Here is a 15,607-nt window from a genome sequence, read left to right on the forward strand (position 1 = left end):
AGGACTTTGGCTTGTACTTTTTTTATTTGATTTGGCCCTAGTTTTGCTTCCATGATTGGAGGGTCGCCGAGACAAGTTGGAACGCTTAAGTTGGAGTGTCGTTGCTATATTGTTAGATGTTTCAAAGGCGTGCCTCCTTTGGTCGTGGTTTCCTACTTAGGTCATGACCCTTTCCTATTGGCTGTTCCTTGGTTGGAAATAATTATTTTTGAATAGTTGTACTCCCATGTTGCAATCGACGTGGCTTACCGTTTGTTTGGTCATCTCTTTATGAGATCTGTACGACTCTATAAACCATTCAATAAATATTCTCTTTTAAAATAAAAAGAGGAAGAGAATTTTTTTTTTAATTTGTTTACACAAGGCTAAAGTCATCAAGTGGCATAGGGGAAGTTTTGTAACGATATAATAATTCAGATGTTAATTTATAAAACCACTCTTTCGGAATAGTGAAAACAGAAGAAGGAATTGGTATAATAATTAAGAAAATTTTAATATGAATATAAAAAAAATATTATGCATTGCATTGAAATAGAATTCCTCTAATTTTGAAAAGTAAAGTTATTCTACTATAAAAATAACAAAATAAAAAAAATAAATTCCTGGCTCCAATTTCATAATTTATAAAAACACAACAAATAGGTACAATATGTTTACTTGTAAAATGTTTGTTTTAAACATTGTGTTCTCTGTATTATTTAGATTGTTTCTTTATTTAGGCATGGCTAATACTGGGACAGTGCTAAACATTCTTCTATGCTCTTTACAAGAATACACATAAAAAGTTAGGATCTAGAAAATTAGACTTTTTTTTAATTTTTTTTTTCAAATGAGTGAAAAAATGAGAAGAGAACACTCGCCGAGAGATTACCTAAGCAAAATAGTCTTCCACTCTACCACTCAATACAGGAAGCGACTGCAGAAAACGAATCACATAATACATTTCAATAAATGGCTGCCCCTTATTATCGACTAAGTTGAAATTGCAGTGGCAATTGAATAATTTTAATATATGAACCGACAAAAACTGATAACAGGGAGCTCCTCATTTTGGTTTTCCTGGAATCCCTCCCCTAAAAAAAATTGATAGGAAATAACGATGGCAACATCCGGGGGTGAGTAAGAAATCTGACAGCCAAACATGTATGAATAAAATGCAACTAAATCAGCCATTGAACATTTTCAAACTGGGTCGTCCACTGAACACAAAACCATTGACCAGCCATTCTAAACATTTTTATTCACAACAGCTAAAAATGACCTCAAAGCATACTCTTATCACTCACTCAAGCTCAAGCTCTACCCTACTAAGAAATCGGACACAACCTAGTGCCTACAACAGAAACTTCAAAATTTATCGATGTATTTACTTTTACATATTCCAAAGAACGCTAAACCTATGTCTTAAACTAACCAATGTTCCAAGAGCCATGAGCACAGACAATATATCTTGACAACTACTAACAAAAGTGAGACGACAAACAATGATGAGATGAATGAGGCTCACAACTAAGATTACATAGAAAGGGAAAACACCAACAATCACCATCTAAGATTATCTCAACTCCAAAAACTACTAAGATATTTAACTTAATCAACTTCTATAAAACACTGCTAATCAATATATGTGCTCTGCTACCATTCATATGAACCACCCATTTGTGGTGATTAGGATTACCAAGACGAACATAATGCATTCAATCAGAAAAAGACCTGGATAAATACGCTTGGGAAGACGAATAAATGTGTCAAAACAAGAACATATTAAGAAAAATATAAGTCAAATCCATAACTTGAAACATCAAATAAACTGTAAAACAAACAACAATAAGGCCAAAATCTTGCTAAAGAACTCCGCTGGAGTTAACCCATTAACTAAATAAACAGTTCCAAGTCTCTCTTCTCCAAATGAACTAAGAACTAAAATAGACTTAAAATTGAAAGGCCATCCACCTTAGAATCCGAGCTTGGTGCGGCGCCAGTGTCTGCGCTTGGCATTGTACCTGAACGAGAAAGCAATCAGATCAGGTAAAATTAAACAGCTTCGATCAAAAAAGTGAATTATTAGAAATATACAAACAAATTTCGTATTGTCCATAAAGAAAAGCTTTGATTCAAACCTAATGGTATTGTCGGTCCTCAACCGGATCCAGTGAGGAATCGGCCTGTTCTGGCGCATCTTCTTGGCCAGCTTCTTCTTGATTCTGAAAGTCTTGTGGGACGGCTGAAATACAGGAGCGTAAATAGATAAGATTAGAACAATGAAAAGGCGAATTTCAAGAACTTGAACGAGTATAACCAGAGCTAAGTCCAAAAGGGTGAGAGAGATTTACCATCTTCGCTGAGGTCTGTGGCTGGCTAGCGAGGAAGCAGAAGAAACCCTAGGCAATGAAAAACCCTACTTGTTGTTGTGGCCAAAGTGTTTTCTTGTGGTGGCCGCTGATTTATTTCAACGTCGTTTCTAATACATTTAGTCGTTTTTTATTTTTTATTCGTCAACAAGTTTTTTGTCGCTCCCAGAGTGTCGTTTTTAAAATTGTTGCTTTTTTTTTTCCTTTTTTTTGGTAGCAATTCAACAACTTAATTTTAAAAAGTAACTTGTCAAACCGTGTATAAAAATTCACGATGGCGGTTTGGAGAGCAATTTATAAAAAATAAAAATTCAAAGACTAACTTGCCAAGCCGTGTATGATTGGAGTAACTTGTAATGCAAGTAAGTATTTTAATTATTCTCTAAACTAGAAAACATAACCGTGTTTCGCGCAGTCTTTTGTAATTATTAAAAAATTAATTTTTAGAACTCGTGTTTTGTCAAAAAGTTAAATATAAGATTGAATAAATCGATTATTTGAACATTGTATTTTGGCCGATTACTCGTTTTGATCCTTTATTTTTATAAATTAACATTTGGACCATATATTTATTCAAAAGGTTAAAAATTCTTTATAAAAATTAAATTATATATAATTTATGTTTTTTTGTAAGGGTTCACATCATTTTGAACATTGAATTTTAGCCGATTACTCGTTGGGGTCTTTATTTTTAAAAATTAACTTGTGGACCTCAACTTTTGTCAAGATGTTAAAAATAGGAATAGATAGATTGGTTATCTGAACACTATACTTTGGCCGATTACTTGTTTTGACTCTTTATTTTTAAAAATTAACCTTTGGACTATGTATTTATTTAAAGTGTTAAAAATTCTTTATAGAAAGTAAATTATATATACACACTATTTTGAACTTTGTATTTTAGTCGATTACCCGTTTGGACCCTTTATTTTTTAAAATTAACTCGTAGACCTTATGTTTTATCAAAATATTGATTACTCGTTTGGATAGTCTTTTATATACCGCTTCAAAAATGTTATTTTATTAGTATATTATGTAGTATATATTTGTAGTTTTTTTTTATTATTTTATTTTTTGTTAGTTCATTAGGTATTTAATTCAAAAAATATCTTATTTAAATATCTAAAAATATAAAGTTTAAATAATTATTAATAAAAATGAATAAAAAAAATAGATTAAAAGAGAAAATAGAAAAAATAGTTTGGAGTAATTTTAGAATGACACATCATCTCCTTATTAATAAAAATGAATAAAAAAATTAGATTAAATGAGAAAATAGAAAAAAAATAGTTTTGAGTAATTTTAGAGTGTCACATCATCTCCTTGAAGCTCTCATTTATATATATACTAGAAAATATAACCGCGCTCCGCGCAGTCTTTTGTAATATTAAAACATATATATTTTAAAATATTTTTTGGGAGACTGTGGGGTGGTGATTCATTTTGACCATACTCATACAACATGTTCTTTATATAGACACGTGAAGACATCTTGACCATAATTTTTTATTTCATGATGGTGTTCACTGTTATTGTATAGCGAACCTCCTGTAGATTTTTAAAAAATTCTGACAAATTTTAAAGTACTGAAAACAAAATTCAAAAAGCTTGTTGTACATTTACTTTTATTTATTATTATTATACGCTTTGCGTAGTTCTTTTATAAAAAGTCTAAATTATGTATAAGAAAATTTATATTTTGTGTAAGATTTATTTCGGCCAATTACTTGTTTGAAGTCTTTATTTTTAAAAATTAACCTTTGGACCATGTATTTATTTAAAATGTTTAAACTTCTTATGAAAATTAAATTATATATTTATATAATTTTTGTTTTCTGTAAGGGTTCACATTATTTTGAACCTTGTATTTTAGTCGATCACCCATTAGAACTTTTATTTTTATAAATTAACTTGTAGACCTCAAGTTTTGTCAAAATATCAAAATAGAAATAGATAAATCAATTATTTGAACACTATATTTTGGCCGATTACTCATTTTGATTGTTTATTTTTAAAAATTAACATGTGGATCATATATTTATTCAAAAGGTTAAAAATTATTTATATATATTTTCTATAAGGGTTCACACCATTTTGAACCTTGTATTTTAGTTGTTTACCAATTTTGACCATTATTTTTTTAAAAAATTAACTTGTGGACCTTATGTTTTGTCAAAAATTAAAAAATAGGAATGTAAAAATAGATTATTTGAATCACGTATAATTTGGTTGATTACCCGTTTGAATATTTTATTGTTAAAAGTTAACATTTGGATCCTGTATTTTGTCAAATAAGTTCAAATATAAATAGATAGATTTTATTATTATTATTATTATTATATGTAGATATTTTTATCTATTATAATTTTTATTAAAATAAAAATGAGAAAAAAGATAACAAACAAAATAGATAAAAAAATTCCTTAATAAATTAATAGCTATAAATTAAAAAAGTAATATAAAAAATGAGAAAAAAAAATTGTTTACTTATATTTATAATTTAATTAAATAGTTGTTGTAATGAAATATCTAATCAAATTTAAATTCAAAATATACATCGTTGAAATAAATCAAATTTAAATTAAATTATACATGTTGTTAATATATATTTCTGTAAAACTATTACATTTAAATTAAAAAAAACATAAATAATTTAAATAAACATTTATTATTTTTGTTGTTGTGCATTATTTTATTTTTAGTAATATTATTTTTCATTCATAATGTGTTCCTTATTTCTAAAAAGAATTTTTCGTGTTTCACATCAACCTCCGCATCTTTTGTTGCTGCGGGAATGTCCACTAAAATTACAATCTATAAAATATTTATTTATTATAGTGAAAACAAATCACAAATCCAAATAATGTCATTAGTAATATCTTATTTTCACAAGTTTAGTAAAATATCAAATAAGAGAAAAATACAATTATAAATATTGATGATTGATGATAATAATTATAATATTTTGTAAAACTATTCACTTTTGAATAAAAAACATAATTATAATATAATCAGAAAAATAGATATATAGATAACCAAAAACTATTATGTAATTTTTAATTAAATTTTTTTTAGTATTTTTCAATGATTAAGTAGTTAGGATATTTAAGTAAATTAAATTAATATGTATATATATATATTAATATTTTTAATTGTTAAGATATTTTAGAAAATAGAAAATGAATAAAAATTAGATTAAATGAGAAAATAGAAATAGTGCTTTGAATAAATTTTAGAGTCTCACATAATCTCCTCGAACTCTCCTTTATATATAGATATAGATATAAAGATATAGATTTAATATTTACTGAATTACATAGCGAAAAGAAAATTTGAAAATTTGGTACGTGGGTTCTTTAAAATTCATATATACAGTGTAAATCGATATACTCAAAGTTTACTTTCTTTAGTGAAAATAATAATAATTAGAATTTTAAATAAAAATGACAGCATCAAGCGATTCAACACCCGATAATAAATTTTGATTCTCATTAATATTCAGGTATTATATGTTCTTACCAATATCAAGGTAGTTCTCTTTCTAAGGAAGAGAACTGCCTGCAAAAGCAACATATTATTTTGTAACGGCATACTTTTATGGGTAAAAACTGAAAAAATTAATAAAATATTAAAGAAAATAAAAAATTAGATACTTTAGATTGTAAAATGTTAATTATAAAATGATATAATAATATAATAAAATCTAATTGTGATAAATGTTTAGTTAAACCATATGTGACAATTCTCATTGATACCTCTTTCATGCTATTATTATTGGATAACTACTTACGTATGACTATATTAGAATCAATGTATTTATAAGTATGTGTATTAATTTGGTTAATTCTGTTACATTTGTTGAAGGGTTTCACTTTGGAATAAAAAAACATAATCTATATATAATAAGAAAAATAGATCTATAGATAATCGAAAATTATTACATAATATGTATATATATTGATATTTTCAATTGTTAAGATATTTTAGAAAATAGAAAATGAATAAAAAAATTAAATTAAATGAGAAAATCAATAAATAAGTAGTTAAGATATTTAACTAAATAAATTTTTAATCAAATTAATATGTATATATATTGATATTTTCAATTGTTAAGATATTTTAGAAAATAGAAAATGAATAAAAAAATTAGATTAAATGAGAAAATAGAAATAGTAGTTTGAAGAGATTTTAGAGTGCCACGTAATATTTTTGAAGCTCTCATTTATATATATATTTATTTATAAATTTTTGTTAGTTTATTAGGTATTTAATTAAAAAAAATATCTTATTTAAATATTTTAACAAATAAAGTTTAAATAATTAATAATAAAAATGAATAAAAAAATTAGATTAAAGGAGAAAATAGAAAAAATAGTTTGGAGTGGTTTTAGAGTGCCACATCATCTCCTTGAAGCTCTCATTTATATATATATAGATTTTATATTTTGAAAATTATGATTTTTGGTTGACAATGACTCTTTTGTATGCATGCTCTTTGAATTTGATGTCTAACATTAACATTGTAATCCATAAGGGAAATTTTACCCATAATGCATCATAACATATTTAATTTTTTTTAAATGCCAACATAAAAATTCTCCCCATAATATGTCCCCTCTTATATTTTGGACAAAAATACCCTCCTCACTCAAATTTAACACTTCACACATTTTTTCTCTCTATCTCTTTCTCGCATCCCTCATTTACAACCATTTTTTCACAACTCGGAGGTGGAACGGATTGGAAGTTTCTTGACGTTTTTTAAAAGAAAAAATCATGGGTAAGTATCATTTCATTAATCTACTTGTGAATATGAAATGTCATGGTTAGATATTAGATTCGAACTGTTCCGCAGTTGAGTTTGTATTTTTTTTCTGCAATTTTTGAATTGTTCTTCGGATCTGGGATTATATGGGAGTCATTCCAAAATCGATGGTACATCGATTCCATTTCGATGGTACATCGATGCCATTTCGATACTGAGGCGAACATCTAAATTAGATGATATTTTCGATGTAATATCGATGGTGTATCGATGTTGAATCAATGTCATATATGTTGATTTGGTTCAACGTCGATATGGCATCGATGTGGCATCGATATACCATCGAAATTGAATCGCATACATAGGGCAACCATCAGCATCGATGGCATTTCAATGGTACATTGATGCCATTTCGATACTGAGGCGAATTATCTAATTTCGATGTTAGTATCGATGTAATATTGATGGTGTATCGATGTTGAATCGATGCCATATATGTTTATTTGGTTCAGCGTCGATATGGCATCGATATACCATCGAAATTGAATCGCATACATAGGGCAACCATCAGCATCGATGGCATTTCGATGGTACATCGATGCCATTTCGATACTAAGGCGAATATCTAATTTCGATGTTAGTATCGATGATGTATCGATGCCTATATGTTTATTTGGTTCAGCGCCGATAAGGCATCGATGTGGCATCGAAATGGTATCGCATCGAAATGGCAACCACCAGCATCGATGATGCATCGAAATGTCATCGATGTGACATCGATTTTGAACTACAATACAAATTTTCATAGGCATCAATTCATCATCGATTTACCATTGATTCTTCATAGATTACACTTTATTTTTATAATTTTCTTATGTTTTTTTTTTTTGTAAATTTGCAGGTTCCAGAGTTAATATAATTGTTTCTTACAACGGTGTTTGGGAGCATAAAGGATAAAAATGGAATTTCAAAGCTGGTTTGAATACTATAATACATGTACCAATTGATGTTGGTTACATAGAATTATTGGAGAAATTGTATTCAAAGTTGAAAGTGGATAGGTCATTGTTTGACTTAAAGTTGGAAGTGTCGTTTACATGCAATGATTTTAGCGTAGATCCCATTGAAATCACAGATGATGAAGGAGTTAGTGCTCTTATTCTTGAAAATTCAAAGTCCTTAAAACATCAGGTTCCTTTATGCGTTAGTTCGATTGCAAAGAACATTGCTCTTATTGATCCATCTCCTAGAGCGAGTGTTAATATTGAAAATCATAATCAATCATGCACGGCTGTTCCACAAACAGCTCCTGGGCCAAGTGTATGCATGGGAGGTCCTAGTCATAATGAAACTTTTTTCCCCCAACAAATCTCCTGCATGATGATGGGTATGAGTATGAGCCTTATGTCAATGACAATCCAGTTTCCCTTTTTGGTGATGATGATGAAAGAGTTGAGGGGTACAGTAGTTATAATGATAACTTAGAGGATCAGTTGTCGATGCTACATGTGGTTCAAGTAGATAATTTAAATTTACGATCATTGCCAAGTCTTCAAGAAAGCCAAGGACGGAGGACTGCTGGCTCAGAGAGCAGTCGTCCAACTACACAAGATGATGGAAATAGATGGAGTTCTCCAACGTATACTATTGAAGATATCCCATGCCCCTCTTATGTTATCCCCACGTTATCTGGGGTGAGTTGTGAGTAATAGAAGTTGGGAAAGTTTTTGAGAACAAGTTAGAGTTGAAGAAGAAGGCACACTTGTATGCAATGAAGCAGAACTTCGAGTTTGTGGTGAAGAAGTCAGGTACTGAAGTTTGGTATATCACTTGCAAGGATCCTGATTGTGGGTGGAGATTGAGGGGGAAGAGAATTCCTAAATTTGATATGTTCGAGATAACTTGTTTCACCAACAAACACACTTGCTCACTTGACCTCCGACATAAAGGCCATCGCCAAGCTGCACCTTGGGTTATTGGTCATTGCATAAAGAAAAAATATCAGACTGGATCGAATGCATACATGGTAAACAACATAAGAGAGGACATTAAGAATGATTATGGCATTGAGTTGTCATATGGAAAAGCTTGGATATGCCGAGAGAAGGCTCTTTTTTATGTCAGAGGGACACTGAAAGCATCCTACCAGAAGTTACCATCGTACCTGTTCATGCTTCAACAGAAAGACGTTGACAGATTTTGTCACTGAGGAAGATCGATTCAAATATTGCTTTTTCTCACTCGGAGTTAGTAGAAGAAGGTTTAGTACATGTCATCCTGTGTTATGTGTGGACAGTACTTTTTTAAAGACAAAATATGGTAGGCAGATGTTATGTGCAGTCGCGCTGGATGCAAATAACCATCTATATCCAGTTGCATTTGGTATTGTGGATAGTGAGAATCATGATTCTTGGAAGTATTTCATGTCAAAGCTAAAGGAAGCGATTGGGGAAGTCGAGGACCTGACGTTTGTATCTGACAGGCATACAAGTATTACACATGCCTTGGAAACTATTTTCCCCGATGCCTATCACGGTGCTTGCTACCACCACATTAGTATGAATGTGGTTGCTAAATTCAAGACTGATCATTGTCATGTGTTGATGTATAATGCGGCATATGCTTTTAGGAAATTCGAGTTCCACGCTAACTTCGAAAAAATCAAATCAAAAGACCCAGCCATTGCTCAATACCTAGAAGGCATGGGTTTTGATATGTGGTCCCGTGCTTACTTTCCTGGAAATAGGTATGTCATTGTGAATTGATTTTAATTTATGAAATCTTCTAAATGTATGTTACTATTAAATTTTAGTTTTCTTGGATACTAGGTATAATATAATGACAAGCAATTACGCTGAAAGTTTCAACAATAAGACCCGGGACGCTAGGAGCTTTCCGATAACTACATTCGTCGAATTTATTCGCTTCACACTACAGTCCTGGTTCTGTGATAGAAGAGAAACTAGCGAGAAGACAACTACAACTCTTGCACCGACCTATGAGAAAATTTTGGTGGATATGGCTGAGAAAGCTCGATTCTTGATTCCTTATGCAATAGGGAGGCATGAGTTCCATGTGTTAGATGGTGAGCTGAATGGTGAAGTCAACCTCCTGAATAAGACATGCACATGCGGCGTGTTCAGATTGTTGGTATCCCATGTGCTCATGCACTATCTGGATCCCTTAAGCGAGGGGTGAACTTTTATTCGTTGTGTTCAGATTACTATAAAGTTGAGACATTGAGGTCCTCTTACACAGAATCTATATATCCTACTGGTAATGAGGAAGAGTGGATTGTTCCACATGATTATGACAATAAAAGTGAGAACACCTGCGCAGAAAAACTCGGTTGGTCGTCCAAAGAAGAAACAAGGTAGGCCTAAGACGAAACGCCATCCTTCCAATGGAGATAAATTGGTTGTTCAACGCAAGTGCAGCACTTGTGGAGGTCTAGGCCATAATAGGGCAACTTGTAAAGTTCATGTTTGAAATTTATGGCATCAATGTTAAACTTTTTATTTGGGTACGAATGGTCTTTGTTACTCTTTTTATTTGTGTATTGATGGACTTTGTTACTCTTTTTATTTGTGTATTAATGGACTTTGTTACTATTTATATTTGTGTATTAATGGACTTTGTTACTCGAAACAACATTTTTTATATACAATACTAAGGAGAAATATACTATTGTGTGTCATCGAAATCAAAATAAATGTTCTAACATCAAGGGTACACATTCTCATAAAAAATGTCGATGCATAATTTATCCCTGAAGTACTGAATGTTGTCCTCGATGGCATATGATAAGGCAATGTCTCCAAGAATGAACTCCAAGTGTTTGATGGCGAATACGCCGCAATCTCCGCTGAAACCAAGAAATCTTTATTGTGAGTGTATTGAAAATTAAAGGAGAACAGTATTGAAAATCTGAATTTAGTACGTCTACCTGGTTCTAGACTGTGGGACAATATCAGTGGACATGCGCCGCCAATCAAAGTTTGGAACGGTGATCTTCGGTCTAGCTACTTTCAACTTGGGGTGTCCTTTAAACATACCAGAAGCGTTGAGTAAAGATGGAAGCATCCTAGTCCAAGGCTCGATCAACTCAGACAACTTATTATGGCTAAAGTGAGAATGATCTGAGTCAAATACAGTGATCATCCAATCAGCGAAATTTATTTCGCAAAGGACCCAGTGCCGATTTTCCATGCACTAGTGGAAGTAAACCTCGTTGCAATCACCCCAAGGCTTCTTGTACTTTTTAGCATCTCCTTTCAAGAAATCAAGAATTTCCGAGTCCCATTGGTAAGTCCTGCCATTTTTCTTGAATTCCTCATATCTGGCAGGAATATATTGTGCAAATGATAGATCAAGTACGGTGGCTTTCATAGGGTACGTCTTTGGCAACTCAAAAAGACGTCTCCGTATAAGATAATTCGCAGCATCGAGATGCTGCAAATAAATAGAGTAACGTTAAGGAATAGTGGATTGTTAAAATGAGATAAATGTTCTAACAAACATAAGAGACTTACAGTTTCTGCCAACCATTATTTTGCCACCTTCAACTTCAAGAACCAAACAAGGGTCCCATCACAACATTCCAACTTCCTCGGTTTGCTGTTGTCAATCTCACCGAGTACCCATCAGTTAAAAGTTGTCAACATATCTTGATCCAACACCTTTAAAGGAAGGATCGTAACTGGGTCCTTGAACTTTGGTTTCTTGGCTGCTGGAGTATAGTCCTCGTACCTTACTGGTCTCTGTCTAGTGTGCTTAGTTGTAAAGGAGCAATTAGTATCTAATCTCTTTAAAACAAAACAAAAACTCATGGATTAGTCGTACCTAAGACCGTCTGTACTGGCTGAGAAGGTGTGACTTCTCCAACATAAGGCTCGTAACATGAGGGGAGAATGTCGTACTCTACATCATCTGTTGGAGTGGGTGCATGAGTATGTGCAGGAGTAGGTATACCACCTAGTGTTGCCAGCTTCTCTAATATGACTTCTTGATTTTTAAGGACAATACCTAGAGTGGCCTTAACATCATCCACTGCACCCGATAGTCTGGCTATCTCACCTAACACCTCCTCATAAGCCCCAGGAGCAGGAGCAGAAGTAGGTTCTGCACTAGTATCTGGAGCAGACTCTGTCAGGGAAACCTCCACAAATATGCCAGCCTCAACGGCTATCTCAGCCACCGCAGCAGCCTCTGCCTCAGGATCGTAAGGTCTTCCATCCTCTGGTTCAGGCTAGATCATATTCTGCAGCATCGCATACCTAGGAGCATCCCCCTCTGTCCTCTGATATATGGCATCAAAGAAGTCTCGCTCATTTGGTCGAGGCCTTAGGATAGAAATGCATGACAACTGTAATGGAAACAAAACAATCAAATTAGAACCGACATAAGTTGATTAGTATAATTCAAAATTTCTTGAATTATTTAAATGTATTATAACTTACATGTCTCCTCGCAAGTACATCCTTCAAATGCAAATGCTTTGGCTGGCCCATGCTCTCCCACTGTAGCATCCTAGGGAACTTGAATCCACAGGGCTTGGCGTGTTCCTTTTGTAAATCAAGAATCGTCTCGTATGCCCAATATTACAAGGCTGGTGGATACCCCTTGCAAGTGTACTTTGCCTCCACCTTAAAACCCTTAGAAGACTCCACCTCAATGATATTCTTTGCCTTCTTACCTGGTATTGTAGCACCAATCGCATTCATATCTCTATTAAATTGTTTCACAGTTGTATTGAATGAAAGGGATCCCCATGGATACTTCTCAAAATAATCTAAATCCTTGACCATCGACAATGAATCTCGCCAAATAGCATTGTCATTCTCAGCACCCAATAGTATCCCCTCCACAAAGTAAACCAAACCGAGCTTGTACAAATCATCAGGTACATCGCACATACTAAAAGCTCATTCCAACATACTGAATCGAATGTCTTTCTCGGGTTCCACACTGAAATATGTATCAACTAGGCGGGAGGAAGTAATGTGAGGTTCAATGTCAATGGCAAGTGGTGGACAGGAGCAGCTCAGGCCGGTGATAATGGCAAACTCGTGCACCCCAAACTTACATAAGTTTGGGCCCATCAAGAAGTGCACCTCATCGCCATGCGGAGACTTGACCTTCTACAAAAGCAGTGTGTGCACCAATGCCCCAGAGAACGAAAAGGGAGGGGCAGTGAAGAATGGTCCAAAAACAGACTCATTCACCCTCCCCAACAATCCATGCTCCTCAAATCTTTTCTTCAATTTTGTTAACCTCCCGGAACCCCTATAGGTCATACGACCGACATAATGATCCTCCATAGGGATATCAAGCGGTGGGATACGTTTGGGTGGCATCTGCAAAATATCCACACAAAAAAAAGAGAATTAATTGAATTTATAAAAAATACTCAATCTGTTGTTGTCATCGAAATAGAATCGATGTACCATCGAAATAGCATCGATGGAGCATGGAATCGATGCCATATATGTTCAACATCGATATGGCATCGATGTGGCATCCATAAACCATCGATGGCATTTCGATGGTACATCGATGCAGCATGTCGATGATACATCGATGCCATGTCGATGGTACATCGATGCCATGTCGATGCTGAGGCGAACATCTAATTTAGATGTTATTTTCGATGTGATATCGATGGTGTATCGATGTAGAATCGATGCCATATATGTTCAACATCGATATGGCATCGATGTGGCATCGATATACCATTGATTATACTTCAGCATCGATTATGCATCGATGTAGTATCGATAAACCATCGATTATGAAAGAATCGACATGGCATCGATATACCATCGATGGAGAATCGATGGAGCATCGATTGCGCACTATATGTCATCGATGGAGCATTGATGTGGAATCGAAAGAACATCAACCCACAAAATTTTTGCAGAATTTAAACATAATCTTCTGTAAAAATGATGCACATAGAATAAAACCCATTTTAAGCTACATTTTTTGCAAAATAAAGATTAACAATCAAACCATTTCATCGATTTATACATTACGATTCAAATTTTTAAAAAAAAAAACCACATGACAACCGAATGTCTTACCTTACCGTGGCTGGCGATGGAGAAGACGGCGGCTGTGAGGAGAGAGAGAGCTTCGCCTGAGAGAGATGGTGAGAATGTGAACTGAGAGAAAATAATGAGAGAGTTTGGCTGGGAAGAGGGAAGAGTTTGGCTAGGAAGAGAGAAGGTGAGGGGTCTCGTTAGTGGTAGGTATTAGGAAATATATTCAAAGAGAGAGAGAGAGAAATAATTTCTTGTATATATTATTACAAAAGTTGAAAGAGTACATATATATTCAGTAAGGGAAAAAGGTTAGTATAACTAACCATAGTTAAGGATAACTATACACAAGGGTAAACTAATATCCTAATACTCCCCCTCAAGAGGAAGTGTACATATTTGTAAGACTCATCTTGTTTAATAAGTTTTGAAAATGAGTAGGAAAGAGGGGTTTTGTGAGTATAGCAGCTAAGTTATCTTGTGATGGGACATGAAGAAGTTTCAGTTGGCCATTTTGAACTTGCTGACGAACAATGTGGCAATCTATTTCAACATGCTTGGTACGTTCGTGGAAGACGAGGTTCTCTGAGATGTGCAAGGCAGCGGTGTTGTCACAGTACATGACAGTTGGTTGTGTATGTTGACTCCCGAAATCCTTTAGCAAACCAAGTAACCATAGTAGTTCACAAGTTGTGTTGGCCATAGCATGGTATTCAGCCTCCACAGAAGACCTTGATACTGTGGTTTGCTTTTTAGATTTCCAAGACACAAGAGATTTTCCCAAATAGATGCAGTAGCCAGTGATGGAACGTCTTGTATCCGGACAAGTAGCCCAATCGGCATCTGAAAAAGCTTTGAGCTGAAAAATAGATGCTGAAAGATTTGTGGCAGCAATATTGTTGGAGTGTGAACATGTAGCTGAGTGAAAAAATAAGCCTTGAGCAGGATTGCCTTTGAGATATTGGAGGAGTTTTTGAGCATCCTTATAATGAGGTTGTCTAGGCTCTTGTAAAAATTGGCTTAACCTGTTCACAGCATAAGAAATATCTGGTCTTGTAATGGTTAGATAAATCAATTTACCAATTTAACTCCTGTATGAAGTAGGATCGGTTAGTAACTCTCCATCATCTTTGCTCAACTTAATATTAGGTTCCATAGGAGTTAAAGAAGGTTTGGCACCTAAAGAACCTGTTTCATGCAATAATTGTAGAACAAAGGGTCTTTGAGAGACAGAAATACCATTAGAAGCCCGACCTATTTCAAGGCCAAGAAAAAAACGTAATGGTCCAAGATCTTTAAGTTTAAACTTGGAGTTTAATCTGTGCTTGAAATCATCGACATCAAGATCATTATTACTTGCTAGGACTATATCATCAACATAAATCAAGACAGCTAAAAAATTATTAGCATTAGTCCTAATAAAAAGTGAATGATCGGAATGTGATTGAGTA

The 15,607-nt window shown here is 33.4% G+C and overlaps 2 protein-coding genes across 2 annotated transcripts; one reads left to right on the forward strand and one right to left on the reverse strand.

The window, feature by feature from the left end:
• Positions 1-1,744: 1,744 nt before the first annotated feature.
• LOC133782885 (large ribosomal subunit protein eL39) lies at positions 1,745-2,492 on the reverse strand. Its single transcript, XM_062222325.1, has 3 exons — positions 2,334-2,492; positions 2,121-2,224; positions 1,745-2,003 (listed from the first exon to the last, which is right to left on the reverse strand). The coding sequence occupies exons 1-3, from the start codon at positions 2,334-2,336 to the stop codon at positions 1,955-1,957; spliced, it is 156 nt and encodes a 51-aa protein (XP_062078309.1). The 5' UTR covers positions 2,337-2,492; the 3' UTR covers positions 1,745-1,954.
• A 6,951-nt stretch (positions 2,493-9,443) lies between these two features.
• Positions 9,444-10,493, forward strand: LOC133785799 (uncharacterized). The gene is made up of 3 exons (XM_062225015.1): positions 9,444-9,862; positions 9,945-10,201; positions 10,336-10,493. The coding sequence occupies exons 1-3, from the start codon at positions 9,444-9,446 to the stop codon at positions 10,491-10,493; spliced, it is 834 nt and encodes a 277-aa protein (XP_062080999.1).
• The last annotated feature ends 5,114 nt before the right edge of the window (positions 10,494-15,607 follow it).

This window comes from Humulus lupulus, chromosome 6, assembly GCF_963169125.1.
Source record: "Humulus lupulus chromosome 6, drHumLupu1.1, whole genome shotgun sequence".
NCBI lineage: Eukaryota > Viridiplantae > Streptophyta > Magnoliopsida > Rosales > Cannabaceae > Humulus > Humulus lupulus.

Bases quoted from the DNA above. Each gene is read 5' to 3' on its own strand.
- LOC133782885 (XM_062222325.1), bottom strand. The intron at 2,004-2,120 runs GTTTGAATCAAA...TTTCTCGTTCAG, and splicing joins AGGACCGACAATACCATTAG to GTACAATGCCAAGCGCAGAC.
- LOC133785799 (XM_062225015.1), top strand. From the start codon at position 9,444: ATGTTATGTGCAGTCGCGCTGGATGCAAATAACCATCTATATCCAGTT. The intron at 9,863-9,944 runs GTATGTCATTGT...CTTGGATACTAG, and splicing joins GCTTACTTTCCTGGAAATAG to GTATAATATAATGACAAGCA. The intron at 10,202-10,335 runs GTGAGCTGAATG...CGTTGTGTTCAG, and splicing joins TGAGTTCCATGTGTTAGATG to ATTACTATAAAGTTGAGACA.